We start from the raw sequence: 26,738 nt of genomic DNA on the forward strand, positions 1-26,738 counted from the left end.
CCACCCCCCACCCCCCTCAATAAAACCCAGAGAGGAAGTAGAAGCGACAGTACTCCCGCTGGAGCATCGATCGCCACACGTTCAGTGTGATGCTGCTGCCCGCTCTCACCCGCAGTTTAGCCAGCTGGGCGCGGTTTGCTGAAGGACTGCTAAGAGCAGCCGTAAAATGTCAGGTCTGATACACGCTCAAGTCATGAGCACACACACACACACACAGACACACAGACACAGACACACACACACACACACAAGACAATGGGGGGGACTGAATTATCACTATTTTAAACCAAGCCGGGAAAAAAAAAAAATTCTGAGAAAAGCAAGTTGCTGGTTAGATATTTTTAGCGTACATCTATAATATTCTGCCGCCAACCAAGACTCGGTGATCGACTGCTTACACGTTGATCAAAGCGAACCCAGAGCCATGATTCTGTATTCACTTTAAACTTTTTGCGTCAGCGGGTACAAAGGAAAGAGGAGGTGTATGTAGAGACGTTCACAGCCAACGTATGCAGGGAATGTACCATAGAGTGCAAGGCGTCCGTACTGGGGAGGCAGATGCCGACCGACAGTCACGAACTGAAGGCTTATGGTGAAGCATAAAACGTAAAATTTAAGTTATTCATCATTTTCAGTTTCAAAAGGCACATGCCATTTTTTTTTTTTTTTGGAGATCATTATGGTCTCATTTGTAGTTCCATAACACACGGCTTTACCCCGACACATATCACCAAAGCTTATCAAAAAGAACAGGGAGAAGAAAAAAACAAAAAAAAACAAAACAGAAAACAGTGAAAACTCCTGTTTCTGTGCTCTGCTTTTAACAGCTAATGTGGAGTGCGGAGCCCAATCAATGACTTAAATGAGCCACTCAGGTGCCGAAGCACGTCGGAGAGCGGCAGAGAATGCGGCCCCTCCAGGACTGGGCTTCCAGATCCCCGCCGCAGAAAAGCGCGTATTCAACATGGCCGCCGCGCCTGTGAATTAACAGTGCGCCGAGCAGAACCCGTCGCCCGCAGCCCGCTGCCAATTTAAGCGGCTTTTGAATAAATATGGCAAAACTAAGAAGGCAGTAATAGTACATTAGGGAGTCAAATACTGAAACATCAAAAGGTCTGTGTGTGTGTGTGTGTGTGTGTGTCTGCTATATAGACACTAGAGATCCAACACCGAAACACCCTGAAGTCTAAACGCGAGACGTTAAATATGTGTTTTTCAGAAATAGCACACGGCTAGTCATATCTCAGGGAAATATGGCCCAACATGGTCGAGAGATTTCCGTATCATGACAACATCAGAGATGAGAAAGAGGTAAGGGGGGTGGAGTGGAGGTGGGGTGCCACTGGGACGGGTCGCGGACCGAGGGGTGTTTCAGATGCAAATTCAATACGAACCAACAGTAACTTACATCTTTTTTTTTTTTATCAACTAACTCAGACTGGACGTTACATTGTCTGGTCGGGACCACAAACTGGGCCTGTACAAATAATATGAAAACCAGGCATCTGGAATCCCTAACACACACATACATGCGTGCGCACACGCACACGCACACACACCCTTGCAACATCGCTAAATTCACACATTCCGCGTGGTTTTCAATAGCAGTGCGTGGGAGCAGTCGAACGGAGCGGTTTGTGACACAACGGCACACTTCCCTGCTTCCTGTGCTCGGTCTACTTTAAAACGCTCACATGCACATTCTGAAACCTTTGGCTGAAAGTGCCGAAAAACGAACGACTCCCAGACATAACCAACTCGTTAATGCTCTGGACACCGGTGATTCATTTTTAAATTTTATTTCATTTTTTTATTCCTCCACAGAGGGAAGCAATTAGTCCCATTTCAAAAAAAAAAAAAAAATACCAAAATGGCAGCCATTCAACTTGATTGGTTCACTGGACCGATGACATCACAGCCCCGCCACTCCTGCTCTACCACCCTAGACCTTCCAAATCTGGGTCAGTTTCTTCATCCAAGAGAACTGATTTGTTTAAGGAGTGGACCTAAACATTATCCAATTAAATTCACGGCTTAAAATTCAAATCAAAGATATCTCCATTTTCACCACCAGAACAGTCCAGTGCATTAGGGGAAACGCACACCTATGTACATCAACACACACATGCATGAGCAACTACAGACACACATCCATATGCACCATTTTCAATTTGAACCAGTGAATGAATTTATGTCAGAAGTCAAATTATTTTTTTTAAGAGCACCAGAATCACATTTCAAATTGTAGGCACGCAAGTGAAGCGTTTCATTTTCATATAAAGAATTCATCAAAGATTGTCATTTCTCGTGTCCTGGCAAAGCTTTAAATATTTAGGCAAGCAGTGATGCTCATTCATACAAATGCATGTTTAAAATGCATATCAGCGCATCATTAATAGATCATACTCATCAAAAAAAATAAATGTTTAAATCACGGAAAGAGATTCACTAGTACACAAATTCATCACAACCTTCAAACCTAAACTGAACCACAAGTGAAGCATTGAACATTTCTCCACACGGACTGCCATCACCATCGTCTAGGCAAAGGTTTAAATACTCATTTATTACAAAAAATAAATGTTTATACTCCTGCTAGCATGGCCTTCATAGACCTTAGCGGTCTTCAAAAGAACATCAACTGAAAAAATGCAAAATGATCAGCTCCTAATTTTTTTTTTTGAAAATGCATTCCTTGTGGATTCTGGATGGTGTACCAGAATTATGGGAACATCACATTGAACGAAAAAAAATCACTATGGATTTTAATACAGCATCAACTTAATTTAGCTTCAAATTCTATCAACGCTTCACTAAGTTGCTGCAGTAAACAGGAAAATTCAAGAGGAAAAAAAAAAAAAAAAACTTAAAAAAACACTCCCAGGATTCAACAGCATCATCCCTCGGATGCAGGGATGAGATCACGTGGAAAAACGCACACAGATCCAGTATTTTCTCCAAGGAAAGCATGGCAAAAAAAATAGATTACGGATTCATTCAAGACAAACGTGCGAGCCGTGTATCCATTAAAATAGGGCCACTCCACTACACTTTATTTGGTAAGCATGAATGAACTAGAACTGCAGTCCTAAAGCTAAGCTACATTATGTTAAGGCAGCCCTGGAAGCCCACCGAGTACGCTGGTTTGTCCCCACTATAACTATAACTGCAACCGTGGCACTGGAGCAAACTGAAAACTGCATAATTATACACTCCTAACGTCCGTTAAAGGTTTACTGTCTGAAGGTCATGTTATTTCAGAGATGGGTGCGTATGCCAGGAAGAATAAACATTCAGCCCATATTCAGATCCCATGACCTTTAAGGGTGGCAGTGTAGTATAATGGGTAAGGAGTTAGTCTTGTAACTTAAAGGTCGCAGGTTTGATTCCCCGGTAGGACGCTGCCGTTGTAACCCCTGAGCAAGGTACTCAACCTGCACTGCTTCAGTATACATCCGGCTGTATAACTGCATTCAATGTAAATGCTATACGAAAAGTTGTGAAAGCTGCTCTGGATAAGAGCGTCTGCTAAATGCCAGTAATGTAATGTCCTCAGCCCCATAATGCATTGCGCTGAATAGCAAACAATTCCTTTTCAAAGTGGTCACAGTTTTAACTGACTGAATTACAGACTAAGGAGTGATAAAGTCCTGACTGCTGAAAGTATAGACAGTATAATACTTTTTTTGAAAGTTAAAAATCAAAACAAATGGCAAGGAGTTGAACTCCCACTGTGTAACAAACAAAAACGTTTAAAAAACAATTAGACTTATAGAAGAACTGTCCCTCCATATGATGGTCAGATGTAACAAAAAGATGCGAAACAAACCTGCCTACACAGTGGGTCCCCCAGAACAGGGTTTGAGACCCCATTTATTAAAATAATACTTAATGCCCTTCAATTAAGTAGACCTATGAATGTACCACTCTTCATCTTTAGTTTCAAGGAATCACAATGTATTTGAAACAAACAAAAAAAACAAAAATAAACTTTGGCAACCCAAAAACGATATTCTTGTGAAAAAATACCACAGATCACAGCTAAAGCAATAAACGTGAAATGCAACACCAAGGGACCCTTCGGAGAAATTTAGAACAAAGCAACAGCGCTCCACGCTCCTCTCACGAAATGAAGCGAGAACCATAAAGGAACGTACACCTTTCCTTCCCCATTTTAGGAGCCCAGCACGCCATCTCTCCGACAAGCTAAAAAAAAAAAAAAAAAAAGGAAAAAAGTACACTGTTGCTAAGAAACCGTGTGAAGGCGATTCCTATTTATAGAGTATATCAGCGTCTAGTATTCCGGATGACAAACTCGCGTAAGGTGACAAGCCCCCCGTTGAGAACGACAGCGAATCAAACCTCGGGAATGAACGGTGCACGTTATCCTCCCCGCTGAAGACAAAAGATGCTGATCAGGAGCTAATCAGGTCCCATTCAAACCCAAATACTAATTTTTCCGTCAACAAACAAACGAATAGAAACAGCGAGCGATTTCCTTCTGAAGAGGGTTTACTTCGCGTGAAGTGAAGACGCGCTCGGCTCGTACAAATTACCTCCGACTGAGCACAGGCTGAGAGAACAGCCTTGTTTACAAACAAAATGTACAGCAATTTGACGAAAACAAAACTCGGCTATGCAAAAACATACAAGTTTTAAAAAAAAAACTAAACTAAACCGATAAGATAAAAGGATCGGCTTCAGCTACTGCAGTTACGTGACAAATTCTAGTACAAAAATAAAGCATTTCTTAATCTAAGACAGTGGGCGGAGTCTCACCCCGTGTCACTCCTGTCTATGGGCGAATGGGCAGTGTGCAGCCCCTCTAAAAGTGTGGGGGGAACTCCGATTGGCTGGGAGGAGGGGGTGGGGGTGGCGGGGGCGGAGGCGGAAGGTGCTGGAAGGGGATACCGTGCAGGTGGGGCGGGGGCCCCATTGCCGGATTGGTCCACTGCATGTTCATGGGCGGGGGGAACGGGGGGAAGAAGGGCAGCGCGTTGGGGTGCCCGAATGGGGGCGGGTACGGGCACTGCATCATCATGTGTGCGGGGGGGTAGGGGGGCGGCGGCGGCATCATCATCGGGCTCTCGTGGGGGTGGGGATGGAGCTGGGGGTGGTGGGCGTGTCTGTTTGGGAACCCGCCCTCTGAACGTTGGTTGAAGCCCCGCCCGTGTCGCCCCCTCCCTGCTTGTCTGGGCTGAGAATGGGTCGGCTGGTGCTGGTGAGACTTCCCCACACTGTTATCTGTGTTGGGGGGGGGGAGACAAGACAAAAACACAGGTTTACAACATTAACAATGTAATACATTACAGGCATTTGGCAGACGCTTTTATCCAGAGCGACGTACAACAAAGTGTATAACCGTAACCAGGAACAAGTGTGGTGAAAACCCTAGAGAGAAGTACAGTTTTAAGTGCAGGGAGCGACCGCATAGTTTAACTTGGACCCTGTAGGTTAATCTGATTAACACAAACAAAAACAGCAACAAAGCAGTCTATGCAGATAAGACAAGCAATAGTTGAGTAGGCACGAGTGCAATAACTAAGTCAACTAAGATAAACAGCTTACCTAGCCACAACCCTAAGATTATACAGTCAAATTAGAGACTACAGGGAGGTAGGGAGGGATGGGGAGAGGTGCAGCCTGGAGACGCACGCAGCACACAGACGCAAACCTGTACATACGCTGATAACAAACCGCTGTATCACAACATGCTCGACAATGCCTCACGCAAACAACAAGCTGGCAGCCATTTTAAAATTAGATGAAGGGTATTGCCAAGCCTTCACGAAATTATATTTACTGAACAAAGACACCGCTCGACTACTAAATAATAATAAATATAAAAAATGTGAATCATTTTAAGCAAAACACTACAAGGTGCAACTAAGAACATTTTTTTCCCCTTCCAATTTTAACGGCCCACGCTGCACTGCAGTTCCGTGTTCCATTTCGCTGTGACCTCTGAACCGCCCCCAATTACGCCTCTGCCTGTTCCTGAGCTGCGGCTCAGCTGCCGGATCAATCTTAGAAAAGTTAGCCTGTCTGTTTGTCCGTCCGTCCGTCCTTCCCCTGGACTTCCCCCCCCCCCCCCCCCCGGTCCCACTTAGCCGCCATTCTGAAACACAGTGGGTGAATCCGCCATCACGCAGGGTCTCACCTCACCTGCCCTTTCAGAGGGTAGATTAGGGTAGGGTAGGGGTGGGCTGGTCAGGGGGTACAGTAAGGTGGAGTTGTGGGAGAGGATGGGGGTGAGTAGAGGGTAGATTAGGGTGCATTTGTAGAAGAGGATGGGGGTCAGTAGAGGGTAGATTAGGGTGCATTTGTAGAAGAGGATGGGGGTGAGTAGAGGGTAGATTAGGGTGCATTTGTAGAAGAGGATGGGGGTCAGTAGAGGGTAGATTAGGGTGTAGTTGTAGTAGAGGATGGGGGTCAGTAGAGGGTAGATTAGGGTGTATTTGTAGAAGAGGATGGGGGTCAGTAGAGGGTAGATTAGGGTGTAGTTGTAGTAGAGGATGGGGGTCAGTAGAGGGTAGATTAGGGTGCATTTGTAGGAGAGGATGGGGGTCAGTAGAGGGTAGATTAGGGTGCATTTGTAGAAGAGGATGGGGGTCAGTAGAGGGTAGATTAGGGTGTATTTGTAGGAGAGGATGGGGGTGAGTAGGGGGTAGTTGTAGGAGAGGATGGGGGTCAGTAGAGGGTAGATTAGGGTGTATTTGTAGGAGAGGATGGGGGTCAGTAGAGGGTAGATTAGGGTGTATTTGTAGGAGAGGATGGGGGTCAGTGGAGGGTAGATTAGGGTGCATTTGTAGAAGAGAATGGGGGTCAGTAGAGGGTAGATTAGGGTGTATTTGTAGGAGAGGATGGGGGTCAGTAGAGGGTAGATTAGGGTGTGTTTGTAGGAGAGGATGGGGGTCAGTAGAGGGTAGATTAGGGTGTATTTGTAGGAGAGGATGGGGGTCAGTAGAGGGTAGATTAGGGTGTATTTGTAGGAGTGGACGGGGGTCAGTAGGGAGTAGATTAGGGTGTATTTGTAGGAGAGGATGGGGGTCAGTAGAGGGTAGATTAGGGTGTATTTGTAGGAGAGGATGGGGGTCAGTAGAGGGTAGATTAGGGTGTATTTGTAGGAGAGGATGGGGGTCATGAGCGCTCATGGTAGCAGGAAGCTCGCTCGCTCGCCCTGTCGCCCGCTGGCGATTCTGCGGCAGCTCTCCCTCTAAGTGCCCGCGTAGCCGGTGTGCAAAAACAAATCGACCGTGCTACCCGTCACGCTAACCTCAAAGACACTTCCCCGGGCGAGGCAGCCTCTCTGCAGCAGCTACAAAAAAATCCCCCACAATCCCCCTCACCACAGGCAAAAGTGGGTAAAACGGGCTTTTACACAAAAAAAAGACCCAGAAAAAGAGTGTTTCACTCAGTGTGTTACAGAGAGACTCAGCAGCGATCTGGAACCGACAGGACAGAGAAACAGCGCTTTAGTTTCACAGCTTAAGCCCACTGAACCACCCCTGAGCTCTGCGCTTAAGCTGGCTCCCCATGTACAACACCCAGCTATGCAGATAAACACACACGCTCAGCTGGATAACTGACAAAACTGCCCACAGGCCTGTACAGAGGAAGTGCCTTCATACATCATTTACAAGCGGTTTCAAATTCTTCTGGAAGGCCGCATTTTTCTACATTAATGTTCAACATTGTACAGGACAATTTGGGTTAAAGAAAAGCAAGGCATCTGTCAGACCACGGAGCAAAGTCCAGAAAAAGGTCTGGGGGGTGAAGGTCAGAGGCCTCACCCGGCTCGCCCTGATCAGTCTTCAGGTGCTTCCTCTGCTGGTTCTGCTTCTTGCGCGTCTGCTTGGCCAGCTTCTCCTTCTCGTCGTCGCTGAAATCCAAAGCCTAAAAAAAACATTTAAATAAGAGAAAAAAAATACATATTCCTGGCCAGGAAAACTAGAATTAAAAACAGGTCACACACTCTCATGTTTATCAACCATATACTGCTGGTTATAATAGGTAAGCATGTGCCTGATTGGTCCAGTAAGCCGGGCGTTTGTTGTGGTGTCGATGCGGGACGGGGCGGAGAACACGCGATGTCACTCACCCTCCAGCCCACCGCCATCACGCTGAAGGGAGGCAGGGTGCAGCCCCCCGACTGACCAGAGGGGGCGCTAGTCACGACCCCACAAAACAATTACTTCTGCCCTTAACTTTGGCAGTCACTTCTTCAAAAATTTACTGCGCGTCCCTCATTCTCCCTAGTGGACAGCCAGCGAGCATGCCATTACAAACTAAACTGCGACGCTGCATTCGCTGACACCTGCTGGACAGGGACAGGGATCACACGGACAAGCGATCGCACACTAAACTGCGACGTCGCATTCGCCTTCTCCAATGGCCCTCACACTTCAGATAACAGACACTTAAACAGACCCCTCTGGCATTTCTGAAACTGCATTAGTGTCTCTCGCCGAACACGTTCATGCGTTCATCCTTCTCATTATTCTCAGAAGCGTCACCGCGATCGCCACCAGCCCTCCACAGTTATACGTCAACGTGCTCTTTAAATCATTTACTTAATTACTTATTTATTGCAAACTATTTCGAGATAAGCAGAGCAATTAAATACACATTAAAATGACACACAAAAATGAATGTCTGCTATCTGTAAGGCTCTGTTGTAATTAGACCTATTAGAATCCATATTTGTTTTGGATTCAAATACTTTTCTGTGCTCTATTGATCTTGCCTGGTGTAACAGCCTACCAACATGCCTAGAAGGCGAGATTTGCAATTTTGAGAGTATTTTCATTGGTTCCAATACACTAGACAAGATCAGTCAAGCGTAGAAAAATATTTGAATCCAAAACAAATGCGATTTGACCCATTTCTGGTTGTATCGCTTAAGGCACTGTTCCCGCGTTCGGGTATAAACACACACACACAAGCGCACACACACGAGCGCACACATACACACACAAACGTGCACACAGACAGAGACACACACACGCACACACACACACCTCAGGCGGTGGCTCCTGGTCGTTCTTCCATGATGCGTCAGACCCTTTGTTTCTAGGTAGAAAAAAAAGACAGAGAAAATAAACGCAGTGAGTGAACATAAGCGGTGTGGACTTTCAAACGTATTCATGTAACGCAGACCACAAAGACTTGATGTCATAGCAGCGAAATGTCCAATCAGGAAAGCCTAATATTTATGCTCAGCCAATCAAAATGCCTCATGGCTTACATTGCGGGGAGCACTGAGCACTTGCAGCAACTCCTCAAAACCATGAGGTCCACATACTTAGAGAGAACATTATTACACCATTAATATGAGAGACTGGATTTTAATAAACGGAGCACAAATCATTTGTGTAGCCCAATCGCACGGAACCCTTAAAGAAGAAATGCGTACAACCGCTCTCTCCCTAAAAACCCAGTCAGCGTGCCGTAGAACATGCTTTCAGAACGAGGGGAACGAATCTCACACGCGCACACGCACAGCAAAATGTCGATATCCACTCGCTTGTGGCCTTGGACAATATTAGTCATGTCCTTTTAATGACATATCCAAAGGCGTGCAGTTTTGAATCAGTACTTTTAGTTTTCATCCATTTTGACATGAATACCATGTGACGAACATGCTAACAAAGCCTTTTTTTTTTTCCATAGACCCATAAAAACCTTGTGTACCAGTAGAAGAATCTCCTGATATGTACAATGTGCATACTGGCGTCTCTTCACATTGAAAGGCAGGTTCAGAATGTACAGCCTGGTGCTTTGGAGGCATACGCAGTACGGAAGAGAAGGTCATCTGTAATGCATGTGCCAGGGAACATGTTATAGCACTATGCAGCCAAGCAATGGCCCGTCAGAGGAAAGCACTGGGGCTGACCGGGCAGACTGTTTCCTGAGGGGAATACTGCATTTACCCCTCCACTGAGAGAGAGGGAGGGAGGGAGGGAGAGAGAGAGAGAGACAGAGCGAGAAAGAGAAAGAGAGAGAGAGGGAGCAAGGGAGAGAGAGAGGGAGAGAAAGGGGTGGGGAGAGAGAGAGGAAGAGAGAAAGGGGTGGGTAGAGAAAGAGAGAGAGAGAGGAAGAGAGAGAGAGGGAAAGGGGAGAGAGAGAGAGAGAGAGAGGGAAAGGGGAGAGAGAGAGAGAGAGAGAGAGAGAGAGAGAGAGAGAGAGAGAGAGAGAGAGAGAGAGAGAGAGCCGCGGCCGAATTTGACGCAAAACCTCAGATGGCGGTAAACCCATCACAACTCGGTTACCGTAACGACGCGGCGGGTTTTTCCTTTCCCTGCAATGCGCTTTGGGCAGGGAGATGATCGTGATAGAGACACTGGGTGTGACCCTTTGGGGCTTTTTGGGCGGGAAAACGTTCCCCGTCGCAGCGCAGCGGAAGCCCGTTCCGAATAACGACATCACACTCGCGGCTATCCCGCTAGAGCATTCCATGTTCCGCTTTGTGAGTAATTCACACAGCGCGGGTATTATTATTATCATTATTAACAAAGAAAACCATCCATCCAGCTGTGGCTGGTGCCTGAACATTCCAGATGTACTTTGATCCTGGTCTACAGGGTCGAAAGCCATTTCCGTCTGGTTAGAAAGAGCAGACAGGGAAGGGGGGGTGGGATTGGAGAGGCAATCTGTTTTGCATTCAAATCTCTCCAGAGCTCCGGCGTTTGATTGGAGGACCCGGGCGGAAGGATTAGTTAGCGGCGCGGTGCACTCGCGCGACCTGGAGGAGGCGCTTCAGGGGCGTGAAGAGCTGCTCACCGCTGCTCACCACTCTTAATGCACCGGCAGGAGAGCAGGAGGGCAGGAGAGCAGGAGAGCAGGAGGGCAGGAGAGCAGAGCACCCATCCACCCCCCCACCCCCCCCCGGGGCACGGCACGCATACCAATAAACCTCCAGGGAACCGCCATCGCTATCGGCGGAAAAATTCCAGCCGCCCGAATTTGGCAGCGAGACAGGGCAGCCCTCCTGGGCGATCGGGGAGGAGATTAAGGGCGGGGTCACACCAGGACCAGGGAAGGGTGTCGGCGCACACCGGAGAACTCCGTGCGTCGCCTTTTCAGACTTCAGACGCGGAAAACGACGGCATCTCCGCGCCGGACCGCGGGCCGCTATAAAACCGTAACCCCCCCCCCCCCTTCCCCCGTAAGCACAGGTGCTCCCGGTGAAGTAACGGTCTAAACGATTTAAAATAGGCTGGTGGTTGCCATGCAACAATGCGTTTTGCGCTGTGTTTTTTTTGACCTCGTTCCAGCCGAAGTCGTTTGAAGGCATTCGGACCCTGAGGCGCCGTCAGCACGCCAGTCCAACCCTAATTTGGCACACCTGATGCAACCAACTGGCAAAACGACAAGATCTCCAGCTGGTGAACGAGGTGTGCTTTGTTAGAGTTGGAGTGAAACCCAACAGGACAGGAGATCTCCGGGAACAAGGCCGGGCAGCCCTGCTTTGAATGGGGGGGGGGGGGGAATGGGGGGGGAAGAAGTACTATGGTTTTGTGTGCCTTGCCCAGTGCTATCGTTAGCTTTAATTCGCTTTACGTGCACTAGGGGGGACGACACACATGGTGTGGACGGGTGCATTATGAAGCAGGCCTGCAGTGGAAATGACCTTGGGCCATCTGCAGCCTTCCGAGTGCAGCTGGCTTCCCCAGTTATGTCACCCTGCATCTGTTTCAGCACAAACCCGTCTCCCGTTCCGCCGGTCCATACGGTTTTATATATAAACGCCGCAGTGTGAAATCTTCACGGTCACCGGAGCCCAGAGGCACACCCGCTACATTCTGACGTCAGCGGACGAGCGTATAAAAAAATGTACTGGCTAACACGAGAGTGGACACGCCCCCACCCCGCCCCCCCCCCCCGAACCCCCAGCATTCTGCTTCACAGTCCTGCTTCGCATTCCATTCCCAAGCTTCCGCCGACGATGCAAGAGCGTTTCCGTAACGACAGGAGAATGGGGCCCGCAAGCCAATCGGCAAACAGCAGATCTGAGAAGGCTGTTTGCACAGCGCCGGTTAATGCTGGCGGGGGCGGGGGCGGCGGGAGGGGTGAGGGAAAGATAAAAACATTTGCCCAGTTTTATCATGCACATCTCGCCCCTGTTCAACACACACACACACACGGAATTTCTGTTAGACGGTTAGAAAATGCCGTTTGATTTTCTGGATCATGTTGGATTAGTTATTTCGTGCACGTTCGTTACAGCATTAAAAGTCTGGGACAATATTCAAGTGTGTAAATATGTCACAAAAGCCCCCTTTATATTCCCCCCAGACATTCACCTAAAGAAACACAAATCTGACAGATTCTGTAGTGAACTTTGTGCCAAAGTGCCTTTGAGCAGGCGCCACAGTACTATCTCCACCCCCCTCTCCCCCCACCCCCCCACCCCCCACCCTCCGTACATTTTTAGACAAGTCTTCTGTACTTACAGACGCGACACACAGAATGTTAAGCAGCGAAAACATTTCCGCGCTCGTTCGGCGAAAGTTTTTCAGATTAAATATGCTGAAGCCAGTTTCGTGTCTAGCCACGACATCGCAAATGGATTCGTTCAACAGAGGGAGAGCTACCCGTGTCTCCAGCTGCCACTGTGTTTTGATTTTCCATGAGTGTTGTGCCATTTTAATGCTTTGGTTTTATTTGCAGGTTACACAGTGCAGTCTGTAGGTTTTTTTGGACAGGGACATAAATGTTTGTTATTTTGTCTCTGTACTCCAGAACATTGGATGTGAAATGAAACCATGAATATGAGGTTAAAGTGCAGACTATCTTTAAGGGCATTTATATTCATATCCAGTAATTCATGTAGGAATTACAGTCCTTTTTATATATAATTCCTTTCTTTCTCCACACACCCCGCTCCCCATCACTTTGGTACAGGTTAATACTCCTTTCAACTGTCCATAAGTTTTTGACACTTCTTTGGACCTCATGTTGAGGCAACAGCAAGAGACTCCAAATGTAAATTCCACACCTAGAATCCACTCTAAACTTTTTGTTATCTTTTTTTGTGCATAAACTAATGATTCAACTGTTGCTCCATACAGCTGGTGAAGAAACAGCAGAGTAGCCAATTTCAGTAAGCTTAATTTTGGTCCCCAAAAATGGGGGAAAAACCAAAAAAAAGGGCTGAAATTCTTACCAAGTTCACCCAATACGGATCTAAAATCCCTCACATTAAAGCTGACCGTCTGCACTTTATATTCATAGTTTCATCTCAAATCCAATTTAAATGTGCAGGAGTACAGAGACAAAACAACAAAAAACCGTGTCACTACCCAACTACTTACACACTGCACTGTATGTTATTGTAACTGTTTCTGTTGTGGTGGCACACCCAAGTTTCCCTCGGTTCAGTTTATCAAGCGATCGATCGATCGATCAAATCAATCAGTCCCCCTCCCTTGAGATAAACTCTGCCTGTCAGTGTGTCGATCTCTCAGGGAGTCTGCTCGCTCTACTCACTGCTGGAGTTTCTCTGTGAATATGTAGTCGGTGAAGTCCTTCAGCGACGGAGCGAAGTACATGGTCTCCTGCAGACGCAGGCCCTTGCTGACGATGTGGTCCGTGGAGTTAAACCGGAGGACGTAGTAAGGGTGGTGGACCGGCCCGAAGATCTCAAAAACCTGAGGGGGGGTTAGAAATCACGATGTTTAAAAAATTTTTTTTTTTTTTTTTTTTTTTTTTTTTTTTTTTTTTTTTACATTCGTGGTTTAGATTACAGTCACGGAATCCTAGGTGCATAGCAGAAATAAATAAATAAATCTAGCGTACAGGGTTTCCCTCAGAACGAGTGAGCGTTCAGGGGGAAAGCGTTCGCTCACGTACTGCAACGCCTGCGAGAAAGGGCCCGCAGGGCGTGAAGGGGTTAAATCGGGGAAGGCCGCAGCGCCGCTAAGGGCTTCGCTTCCAGCATAGCGCCGTCCCCAAGGAACCCGCTTTACGCATTCGGAATGGCAGGACGGCGAGCCGATCACAGATCAAACACACACAAAAGCGGGTCGATAAAGAACAGAAGGGAGACGGGTTTGAGCGTGAGCCCGGATTACCTTTCCGACCGCTTGCCTGTCCTTGTTAAATATGACGCTGTCGTCCTGCAGCGGTGGGGTGTCCTTGAGTGATTCAATTATAACTGTGGCAGAGAGAGGGGGGGGGAAACAAAAAGAGCTACATCACCCGCACCGGTCTGGAATGAGAGTGAAAAGAGAGTGTGACAGAGGCACAACAACAAAACAAGGTCAACGAGGTTCGCCCGTGCTGTCGTGTTCGAGAGGCACCCCCCCCCCCCCCCCCCCCAATCCCCCCCACCTTCCACCCCCTCCCCCTGTTTCAATTCCCAACAGCAAGCCTTTTATTCTTTTAAGGGGTTATCATCAACAACAACAACAAACAAAAAAAAGATCAAACGAAACCACAGACAGGTACGGGCCAGACAGGTGTCAAACAGAGCAGCATCGGACGCGGAATACAAAGGACGAGCCGGAACACCGCGTCTCCTCCCCGACGCAGACGGCGAATGCGGCAGAGCCAGACATCAGCGCAAAAGCAGTTTCACACGCCGACGGCTATCCAGCCATTCTGCATTACATTCAGTGCCAATGAATTGGCTGCGCTGGAAGCACACGGTGTGTGGATGTGCATCATCCTTCTCATTGTTTTTAGTGGGTTAAGGGACCTTGGACACAAACGCTGCATTACATTACACTGCATTGCATTGCAATCGCTTAGCAGATGCTCCTGCGCTTGGCACATCTTTAGGCGCCATCTTCCTTAAGAAAGCGCTAACAGGAGGGAACAATGCTTTTGTAATTTTTTCCTCACAATCAACCCGGACCCGGTTTTTTTCCACGCTTGTCAGGACCCAGCAGAAGGCCCGGGACACTCACGCCTTCAGCAGCCTCGTCTACACGAACATGAGTGACGGTACGGGGCTAGCCCGACGTTAGCCTCAGCTGCACTCTTCACACAGCACAGACAACGGTCGTACATTCACGGGCAAGCAGAGACGACGGCTTTAATTTTGCATCAGTCGTACAATGGCTGCTCAGTGCAGTTTACACAACATGCTCACGGTACATGTTACCCACACATGTAGCGTGAACAGGTCAGAACTGGGTCAAATACATACTTGTTTTGGATTCAAATACTTTTCTGTGCTCTGTCGATCTTGCCTGCGTGTAACTGAGCCTGACAATGTGACCAGAAGGCGGGGCTTGCACTTTTCGAGAGTATTTCATTGGTTCCAAAACAGCGTTGAAACGTATTTCAATCCAAAACAAATATGTATTTGACCCAGGTCTGGAACACATGCTGGCATTCCTGGACCAATAGCAGACGTTAGCCCCAGGGGCAGCAAATTGATCTGCTAACACAGAGTTACTGGGCTACAGCAGCGTGTGCGTCATATAATCCTAATCTTATCATATCGTATGTATAATTCCACAACATAAATACATAATCTGATCTCAGTAAGGCAAGCACGGAAACTGTTGAAGATTGTATACAGTAGGTTCCTGTTGTCTTCATTGAAAATTCACAGACAGTATGCATCCTAATTGGAACCCAGAGGAACACAGACTAAATATAGCACACAACAGATGAACTACACACGCTGTGATGTCACCAGGTAAATGAAAACAATAAATAAACATTTTAATTTACCCGATGACCTGATGCATACGTAGTTCACCTGTTGAGTTCATCTGTTGTCTGCTATATTTAGTGTTCCTCTGGGTTTCCTTGTAGAGATACTTTAACCGATCCTTTTATTACAAGTAATATACCTGTGGTGAACATTGTGCCCTTAAATAGGCCATCATCATTGTGACTGACATGTTGAGAAATTTCACATCTGGAGTGAAACAGGTGAGATTTTACTGGTTATTTATCTTTGGTGGTTGAGAATAGCATTTCTCCCCCCATTAACGCTAGCTGGCAGTTGGTCAATTTTTCAAAATTCCTAATATTTTCCATTCAAAGCTTCACGTGCGCACGTCAGTCAGTGTAAGAGCTGCCCCGGCTGTAATGCCCCTTCTTTTTTCTTCTCTTTTTTATGTTTTTTTACACCTGCCGCATTTTTACCTGTCTGGGAACTCTGACATTTTCATCAGCGAATCACAGAGCGGTTATCTCCCCAGGTGCAGTTATTCACACTGGAACAGCGTTATCAGACAGGGCTGCCTCGGCTGAGTCACACAGGGCTAAACTTAGCAGCGCAAAAAGATCACTACGTTCCCCGAAAAACATTTTTAATCTTAAAAAAAACAAAAAAAACATTTTATTATATAAAAAAGAAAAACAGTGATACCAATGATCATCAAATCTGTTTTGTTTTTAATTGCCCATCTGGCAGATAAAGAAGTTAATTAGTTTGTCCTTCGCTTTGAGAAACAAATTTAAGAACATATCTTCCCAATTTGAACACATTATTTTTAGTGTTCAGCATCACTGATATTTGTTCCTCAAAGATAAAGGACAAGTTCTGAATGAACCCATTCGTATCAAAAACAGGAACTAACTGTGGCATCACACCTGAAGTGAAGTTTTTATCCATATTATTATTATTATTATTATTTATTTTATAAATTATATAAAATGACGTATTCCGTCCTACACAACATTGCTTGTTATTTTCCATTCGATAAGTGCTGGCTGAGTAGCCTTGGGAGTCGGGTGCCAATACATCACAGGCTGGAATTTTCCAACAGGCCTTGAGCACAAACTTAAAAAAAAGGGAGTGTACAGCTGAATGCTGGGAAACGTAGTTTAAATTTTTTTTTTTTTTTTTTTTTTTTTTTTTACCTTAATGAGGTGGGCTGTTCTTGGTAGTGACACACAGACACACACACAGCCTCTCTGGGAAGGTTTAAAGAATGGCAGTAAATTTTTTTTTTTTTTTTTTTTTTTTTTTTTTTTTAAACCGTGTTGACCGGGAGTGCTCCTTCTGCAGAAATAAAGGCCCTTATAATTGGATCAATCATGAGGCGTTTTCTTTTCTTTTCCGGACCGGATTGCCGCTTTGTTATAAGACAAGGGCGGATTTTTTTTCCCTCCTCGGGCCCAATCGTACCTAACTGCTCGATGATGCTGGAGATGAGGCCAACGGGCAGGATCTCGGCTTCCGCGGGGAGAGAGATGGACAGCTCGTTAACCACGGGCAAGTCCTGCGAAGAGAAACAGGCAATGGTAAATGGACTGCATTTATATAGCGCTTATATCCAGAGCGCTTTACAATAATGATGCTTCTCATTCACCCATTCACACACACACACTCACACACCAACGGTGAAAGGCTGCCATGCAAGGTACCAATCGTTGGGAGCAATTAGGGGTTAGGTTTCTTGTTCAGGGACACTTCGACATGCCTGGGGCGGGGGATCGAACCGGCAACCCTCCGTCTGCCAGACAAACGCTCTTTCCTCCTGAGCTATGTCACCCACAGGCATCAAACCTTTCAGCTTGGTCCTGCACAGCACAGCACTGCCCCAAAATCTACACACTTATTTATTTACTCCAGCAGTGTTCACTGGTCTAATATCAGGGAAAGAATTACAACAAAAGCATTGAAACAAAGAATTCACAGAAGAACAAACACACAAAAAGCACACCCCTGTGGCTGATTTCACAAGAGCTACAACCCTGCTTGATGCAGTTCTGACTACGTTTGAAACTCGACATTAATTTGCTCTGGAAATGAAACCCCGTGAAACTGTGTCCAGTGGACACCACCATGCTTGTGGACATCATTGGATCAATTTCTCTAATGTTTGTCATGTTCAGACAAACACTTTCCCTGGAATTAGCCACGAGAAAGGTAATCCCAGGGAGAGGGTTTGTCTGAACATGAAGAACATTAAAAATCAGTCCACTCCAAACCACCACCCCACAGGCACCATTTTAAGATGCATGATTGTGAGGTCTTCACCGAAACTTGGTCAGCACTTCACTCTGGCAACCTCAGGCCTACCATCACTGAGCTGACCACGAAATGAGCCTTTTCAGGATTACAAATAAAAGGAAGGACTGTTAACCCTCTGAAGAGTAGGTTTGTTTAGAATGTTTTTGCAGAATTCTAAGTCGGTGTTCTAGAACTCCATTGCTTTCAATCACCGGTAGTGATTGTGACATCAGCATGAGAGGGTTCAATTCATATACTTGTGATCTTACACCTTAAAGGGTTAAACGCTACATGGTGTACACAAAAAATAATCGGAACTATTCTGCCAGAAAATGTTCATGCACCAGTGTGTGTTTGTGTGTGTGGGGGGTGGGGGGCATGGGTATTGGGAGTGGGTTCTCGGAAGTCTGTACATTCCCAACTCAATGGTCTCAGTGAAATACACATTTGCCAATTTTCAGAGCGCTTTTACAGCAGAGACACAGAGATTCCCCGGGCACAAAGAACCTCACATAAAAACCTTACACATCCTACTGAGAAACTTCAAAATAACAGCTAATTTAAAAAAAATTAAACGACACATCATAATGCAGTGTACAAGCTTAAAGTTTCTTTTTTTTTTTGCACAGGACACAATGACCCTCCAGTTCTTTCATCCATCAAATAATAAAATACAGCCTGCAACAGGACAATTAATCAAGCCAACACCTCCCAACAAAGAAAATGCTAATTCCGCGCTCTTTCAACAGATAAACGTGTTTGCAGGCTAAATAATATGCATGGCTAATTACGTTTGATGAATAATTCACATGCATAAAGCCCTTTCAGACAAACGCGTTAGCAAGCAGTACCGGACACCGCTTAGAACACATTTGTGCAAACGTTTTAAAAAAAATAAATAAATAAAAAGCTGACAATGAGGAAAGGCCTACAATCTTTGTCTGTGTGTACCCTGGTCTTCTCTTCGTGTGCTTTCTAATGCTTACACGGGTTCTTATCATGCAAATGCTTTATTAATATTAATATTCATGCCTACCATACCAGCTACGGCGTTTAAAGAATGTACTCTTCTTCGAGGGCATGCAATTACTGGTAAGTCATTTTTGTTACCTTACCTGCACTTAAATGTAACCCCCTTTTTGAAAATGACGCATTCCGTGAATTTGTTTATCACCGTTTCCATGGAGACAAGAAAATTAACATTCCTGATTTTTTTTAATTTTTTTTTTTTAATTATTATATCGTACAAAAAAAAAAATTCTGGAACAATACCCAGTTATGCTCATCATTAAAAAAAGAACAAAATAAATAGCTGAAATCAGGAAGAACTTTTTAAATAAACAAAAATACAATAACTGCACATTCCCACGCTGAATTTTGGGTTTAGGGAGTTCATTTCGTCAATTTTGACAGATGACATTTCTACCACTGTAGAGCACAGATCAAGTTGCATTCAGACTAAATATGAATGCATTAATGCACTGATACGCTCATAGCTTTTACCTACGAGCCACCCTTCCATTATTCCCACACGTTCGGGAGACAAAACACATTTATGTCACCAGTGCATTTACAGGACAGTTGCTTCCAGCGAGCGATGTGGAAGGATCATTTAATTCCTGTCTTGATGTAATTACAAATGACAAGTGTACAACGCCCCACAGTGCCTGCTAGTCAAGCCTGTTAAAATCAGCTGCAAAACATTACGTTTACAGTTCATGCTCAAGTCGACCCATTTTAAAGCATAAATGTGCATAATAACATACATGAAACATCACAACGCGTTCGAAAACACGTCCCAGCTAACGGCTAACATTCTCACAACGTTGCTGCAATGCTGTGCCAGTGTTATAACGTTGACAAAACATTCCAGGAACACTATGAGAATATTTTGTACGTCGCTTTGGATAAAAGCGTCTGCCAAGTAAATGTAATGTAATGTAATTTTGGGTGACAACGAGACGCTTTCTGCCGGCTGGCGCTTCCTGATGAAGAGATCAATCCCGGCCTGACGAGATGTCACGGTGCACCAGGGCCATTGAATGGGAAAAGGGATAAAGCCGGCCTGTTCAGCTGGCTTCAAGAGCTCTTAAATGGATTATATCCCCCCCTTGAGACCCCGCAACTCATTTTTGTCCCATTTTTGTACAGAACGCGAGTCTCAGGTCTTAATCTCAAGAAACATACCATTCTATTATGCTGGTACCTACGCAACAGGGGACATTTAATTAAAAATAAGATAAAACAAAACAAAAAACGTCTTGAAAGTCTTTTCCCTGCAACATGTTTTTTGTCATCCAAGACATTTAATTTATATTGTGTAAAAAAAAAAAATTGAATACGTAAACTTCTTTTTCCCACACAGATCTCAGGAGGATGTGCACCCTCACGTCCCCCCTTTTTGATGTGATATTCACGCCACTCACATCAAAGGGTTTTTTGGGGGGGGGGGTAATCTCAGAAGACGTTGGGCGCCGTCTTGGCGGAAGCGAGGGAAGTGACGGGCTCTCGCGAGGTAGCCACGTAGCAAGCGGCTACGACAGCCCCATTCTGTCACGCATCTCCCCAAGCAGCTCGTCAACGCTAACAACGTCATCCAGAGCAGGATAAAAGAAAGCAGCGAAAGGCTTCAAGAGTGGTACTCATGTAGCCCACACTACCAAACCCTATGCCAGGCTAGCTCATTTGCTAGCCATTTTAAAACAGCCTCATGTGGTCGCTAAGCTAAATTATACGATTCAACGGGTTTGTGTTCTACCAGTAATAACACAGGGCTACGCCATAATACTACAGTAACACAGTGAGACTCACTGTGAGATCGTTCAGGTTGAAGGTGAGCACGCAGAGTGATGTAAGCAGAACTGCAGGTAAAACAGGGAGATTGGATAGAAAGCCGTGAGCAAACTGGTGACTAGACCGCACCGTGTCTGCGCGCTGCGGTTCCGTAGGCTCTTTAGCGTGTGTTCCCACACAGGTAAACAGGCTGAGGCTAACGCGTCTGCGTGACTCCACAGACGCCATAGAGCGGGTCCACAGATTTCGCACATCGCTGACCTACGCCCCTTCCCCCCTAGGGTCACACCTGGCCACGCCCGTTCCCACCTCCTCCTCGTTCACTCACCTCAGTACAGCCCAGCCCAAATGCAGGCAAGCCACCACATCCCAGGCATTTCACAGACGCTCTTATCCAGAGGGACTTACACAACATTTTGGCATAGCATTTACATTGCATCCCTTTATACAGCTGGATATACACTGAAGCAATGCAGGTTGAGTACCTTACTCAAGGGTACAACGGCAGTGTCCTATCCAGGAATCGAACCTGCAACCTTTAGTTCACAAGCCCAGATCCTTACCCATTATACTACCAAGCAACGTCACCGTAAAACTGTGTTTAGGTACACACAAGAGCAAAGCGGGAGACTGCAGTGTAATGGTCAGGGACCTGGGCTTGTAACCTAAAGGCTGCGGGTTCGATTGCCAGGTAGGTAGGACACAGCCGTGGTGCCCCTGATCCAGGCACTTCAGTATGCGCCCCACAGTACAAACGGATAAGTTCGTAAAACTGTACTGCGTGCGTCACTCAGGATAAGAGTGCCTGCCAAATGCTTGTAATGTAATTTAACAACTACATTAAGGGAGACTAATTTTCCATTAAAATTGAGTACACTGAAATACAGACCTTCACAATTAATATTTCCCAACATCGCTAATAACAGGACGTGGATGAAAACAATTACCTTAACGTCATATTTAAATTAGCCAAATTATACAAATCGAAATAACCGGAAAAAGGCTCCTTAGAAAAAAAGATTTTGCGCATTTCTAAATAGAACCATAATGGGATTATTACACAATTACTGCAGGGACTACCGAGTGGCAGTTTGGGAAAAACGGAGATGGTGTAAGCTGGGTATTTGTATTACACAAAGAAATATTTTTAAAATAAATTCAGATTCTAAGCTCCAACAGCTTTTTTTTTTTTTTTTGGGGGGGGGGGGGGGCTTTGTCATTTAGTTGTTTACTCTGCCGAGTTACACTTCTGACTGCTGCTAAGTAACTTTAATGTTGTCCTAGACGATGTTTAGTCCAATTTAGCAGAGATTTGCATTCATAATGAAATTCTTAGGAAGACAGTACATGGAAAAAAAACAAGAATTTGAATTTCATAGGCTTCAGAAAGGACTGCTTTATATTAGCAGAAAAAGTTGATCCCACAAACATTTGCTTTTTTCTCCATATCATAAATATCTAGTAGCTACATGTCGCTCATTACCATTACAAACGCAATATTGGCAGACCACTTCAAAGACAGACAATAGACCCTGAAGACCAAACTCAAACATGGCTCCACAACGGCATCTCCCACATCCCTCTTTGATAAGGCTGCGCACCCACCTCAGGCTTTAAAAACCCAGCTTTACTCTCTCGCCTCCTCCCAGACCCACTCTATCAATCCCATGATTCCCTCTGCTCCACCCACCCCCACACTTTCCTAACCCTCCCAAGCTTAGGCAGCTAGCGCAGTTCTGTCTCCTCACACATCTTTTTATCCTGCTTTTTTTTTTTTTATTTACTTTGGAGGAAAACCTAAAAGATTTTTTTGCACTCGACTGCTCTGCAGCTGTTCCCTACGCGGTGGGGTGTGTTTGGGGGGGGGGGGGGCTCCTAGTTTCTCTTTCCCGAGCACTCGCAACCATGACCGAGTCTTACATAACCAGTCAAAAGACTGCAAGGATAACGCACATTGTCCAGGCTCTCAGGCCATATTCTGTGAAGGCCAGCACTGGACTCGGTTTGTACGCTTGGTGCTCTCCGTCTCTCAGCCGTTTCAGGGCTTACTGTGTGTTTTCCGCCCTCAGATCGAGAGTCATTGCAGACAAGCACAGCCCACTTTGCACTAGTGCCCCATAGCAGATGAGCACAGCCCACTTTACACTGGTGCCCCATTGCAGACGAGCACAGCACACTTTGCACTAGTGCCCCACTGCAGACGAGCACAGCCCACTTTACACTAGTGCCCCACTGCAGACGAGCACAGCCCACTTTGCACTAGTGCCCCACTGCAGACTAGCACAGCCCACTTTACACTACAGCCCCACTGCAGACGAGCACAGCCCACTTTGCACTAGTGCCCCACTGCAGACAAGCACAGCCCACTTTACACTAGTGCCCCATTGCAGACGAGCACAGCCCACTTTACACTAGTGCCCCATTGCAGAGGAGCACAGCCCACTTTGCACTAGTGCCCCACAGCAGACGAGCACAGCCCACTTTGCACTAGTGCCCCATTGCAGACGAGCACAGCCCACTTTGCACTAGTGCCCCACTGCAGATGAGCACAGCCCACTTTACACTAGTGCCCCACTGCAGACGAGCACAGCCCACTTTGCACTAGTGCCCCATTGCAGACGAGCACAGCCCACTTTGCACTAGTGCCCCACTGCAGATGAGCACAGCCCACTTTACACTAGTGCCCCATTGCAGACGAGCACAGCCCACTTTGCACTAGTGCCCCACTGCAGACGAGCACAGCCCACTTTGCACTAGTGCCCCAACGCAGACGAGCACAGCCCACGTTGCACTAGTGCCAAAAAAAAACAGCTAAGGGAGGGCTGATCGAAGCCACCCCGTTTTCGCTTAAAGTATCCCTGAATGCTGGCAGCTGCAGCCGTTCTGAGTCAAACTGACCTCGATGAGAAGTTCGTCGTGCGTCTTCAGCGGCACCGGCTTCCTCCCGCTGCCGAAAGCTCCGAAGTCTTCATCGTCGTCTTCGCCAAGAACGACCGTCAGGGGTGGGGAAGAGGAAGAGGACGATGATGACGACGAGGAAGACGAGTCTGAATCGCTGTAGGGGAAAAAAAACAATAAAAAAAACGTTTGACTCAAGAATCAAGTCGTTAAAAAAAAAAAAGAAGCTTTTTTTCCCCCGTTTTTAATAAAAACGAAATTTGTGTTCACTGGCAGGGTTTCAAATATAAGGCAAGTGATCCAAAACAATCGCAGCAGGCCGAGGCAATTAGAGGGAGAACATTAACCGAGCCCATCTGCGTCCGAAGGACCCGCGTTCGGAACAAACGAGCGTTCAGACCCGACACGCGACGGCGGAAACCGAGGGCGAGCGCGAGGCTATAAACGCAATCGCGCTTTCAAGGTCAAAAATTTGAGCGGACATTATTCACAAAGAAACAGAGGCTGAAAGTGTCCACCAGCACTCGAGCGCTTCCAAGCGATTTCCCTGAGTAGATTTTCTTAGAGTGAGTCGGGTCGGGGTACCGAACAAATGCTACCAAGGCTCGGGTAAACGTACTGCATGACCAAAAGTATCTGGACACCCCTTTGGTCTGGGGCTGTTATTCACGGCTGGGGCTAGGCCCCTTAGTTCCAGCGAAGGCAAATCTTTATGCAATGACATTCTTGACAATACTGTGCTTTCAACTTTGTCACAACAGTTTGGGGAAGGCCCCTGTTCTGTTTCAGCATGACAGTGCCCCCCGGGCACACAGCGAGGTCCATGTAGAAATGGTTTTGTCGAGAACGGTGTGGAAGAACTTGACTGGCCTGCACAGAGCACTGACCTCAACCTCATTCAACACCTTTGGGATCAATTTGAAAGCCAACTACGAGCCAGGCCTAATCACCCAATCAGTGCCCAACCTCACTAACGATCTTCTGGCTATATGGAAGCAAATGCCCGCAGCAATGCTCCAGCATCTAGTACAAAGCACAAATTTAAAATCAGAGCACTAATACGTTGTTCCAATAACCTGGATTTGCTCATTAATACAATTCTTCAGCCAGGAGATATAACTAAATAATGAAATCAGCTGGCTGAGTTCATGGGTGGAAGAAACACATGGCAGGACTTTTACTTTCTGACCCCTGGACTTTCCACCTCAGTATACAACATAAAAATGGTTTGGCCACGTTGTGGTGTCTTGTAATAAAATACCCATGTGAATTTCAAGTCCACACACAAGCCGAGTCCACACACAAGCCGATGAACACAGTTGCACAGATGTGAATTTCGACCCAGATTATGTCACCACTACATGTGCTCATTTCAGACTAAGCTGTGGTGTAGCCAATAACCCCCAGGGGAGGGGGTGGGGGTGGGGTGTGTGTGACATAGCCTAACTGGAGTCCAGGAGATTTACTTCCACTGAGCAGCCAATTTAGGACATGAAAACAAGGTGTACGGATTCAGTGGCCAATAAACGGGCAAATTAAAATGTTCATTGCACAATCACGCTGAACATCTAAACCAGCCACTGATCATCAGTCCTGAACATCACTACAGACGTTGAGAAATAGTGTGACTCCCACCTCTCCTTACAGACCCCACATGGACAACAGGGCACTACTGTCTGTCCATCTGTACACCCGTCCGTCCACATCACGGCGCACAGCAACTACACTACTACAGCAATGGGATTTCTACCTTTACTGACTCAGGGACCCCCACCCCAGCCTCAAAGGCATCCAGGAGATTAGTCAAGCCAATGTGCAGTGTAATATACAGGTGTTTTACTGTCTGTGGTGGAAGACTGTAGAAGTTAAAAGTTTCTCACACCAACGCCTATACTTATGTATGCAAGAATGGATATCGGGGGGGGGGTGCAAGAGTGTCTGAAATGACTAGACCTTAAATAATGGTGAACTACATCGTCCAAGCAATAACAGTTTGTGACCTACCTGTCCGAGGACGAGTCTTCAGAACTGCTCTCCCCACTGTCTTCCGTCTCACACACACCGGTCCTCAGAGTCACGTGTACCTGAGGAACAGTGGAGCTTACAGCGCTCTGGCCCGATTCTGCGGCCTCGGCGGTGATTTCAAAAGAAAGCGTTTCCATTTTGGCAGACACCGTTACCTCCATGTCTTCGACTTGCCCGTTCGGCCCAGCGGCGACGTCACTCTGACCGTTCTCCGAGCCGGGCTTTGTGGTTGGACCAACGGTGCCTTCCGTGCCATTTTCAGCGTCATCCGCGCGCAACTGTGCTGCCAACTGTTCATCTGATCCACCAGGGTTTATACCCTCGGTACCAATCTTGGATTCATTGGTATTCGTACATGGTGTGGGCCTGCTTGGCTCAAGTTCACTGTCCGACACAAAATTATTATTTACGTGGGTAGGTGCAGTTGACTGCGAATGCAATGTGCTGGAATCTGCGTTCTCCTGCCCCGTACCCGGCTGTTGTTCTTCCATATTTTAGGTTTCCGTTTGTGCAACACAGAACTGGTACCAACACCTATAAAGAAGAACAATATATAGCTGAGCATCACAGTATAAAGTAACAGTTTACCAGCAAATAGAGCAGTGTAAATTTCCAAGCGCTACCGAACTAAAACATTGGCAGTTCACAAGCTAAACTTATTTAGCCTAACAGCTAACTTGTAAACGCAGTAATCTATTCATTCAGTAACGTACTCAGTTGACTTTTTAATCGAACTAAACCAGATAGCTGGCTAGCTTACTAGAACAGTTTACACAGACGAACAGCACAATTTCACACAGGGCTGCCCCTTTAGCTATTCGGATCATTTAGCTGAATACAGACAAAACACAAACGTTAAATTAAACACAATGGCAAACAATTACGCAGTACGTAACGTACAGTTGTAAAATACGGTTCTTGAGCAATTGTTAAAACAATTTTATGAAAATCTGTAAACGAGCAACATGCTGAAAGTAAAAAATCTGAGCGCGTCCACGTTCTTACCAGATCCTCAGACGCACGTTGTTTTTAACTTTCTCTTCCGGCGGCTGCTTTGTACGCAGGGGTTCTTATGCCTACGTCATCAGCTGAAGCTCCG

The 26,738-nt window shown here is 46.3% G+C and overlaps 1 protein-coding gene across 3 annotated transcripts; it reads right to left on the reverse strand.

Moving 5' to 3' along the window:
• Positions 1 to 1,794: 1,794 nt before the first annotated feature.
• On the reverse strand, positions 1,795 to 26,738 carry naf1 (nuclear assembly factor 1 homolog (S. cerevisiae)). Of its 3 annotated transcripts, XM_035418994.1 has the most exons (10): positions 26,645 to 26,738; positions 25,795 to 26,173; positions 25,619 to 25,698; positions 23,615 to 23,771; positions 17,096 to 17,189; positions 14,076 to 14,158; positions 13,492 to 13,652; positions 9,021 to 9,072; positions 7,794 to 7,896; positions 1,795 to 5,244 (listed from the first exon to the last, which is right to left on the reverse strand). In XM_035418994.1, the coding sequence occupies exons 2-10, from the start codon at positions 26,128 to 26,130 to the stop codon at positions 4,826 to 4,828; spliced, it is 1,485 nt and encodes a 494-aa protein (XP_035274885.1). In that variant the 5' UTR covers positions 26,131 to 26,173; positions 26,645 to 26,738; the 3' UTR covers positions 1,795 to 4,825. The 3 variants fall into 3 exon arrangements, with proteins under 3 accessions (XP_035274885.1, XP_035274883.1, XP_035274884.1); XM_035418992.1 differs by having other exon boundaries at positions 25,619 to 26,173; XM_035418993.1 differs by lacking the exon at positions 26,645 to 26,738 and adding an exon at positions 26,540 to 26,644 and having other exon boundaries at positions 25,619 to 26,173.

The sequence above is a fragment of the Anguilla anguilla genome, chromosome 5 (assembly GCF_013347855.1).
Source record: "Anguilla anguilla isolate fAngAng1 chromosome 5, fAngAng1.pri, whole genome shotgun sequence".
Taxonomy (NCBI): Eukaryota; Metazoa; Chordata; class Actinopteri; order Anguilliformes; family Anguillidae; genus Anguilla; species Anguilla anguilla.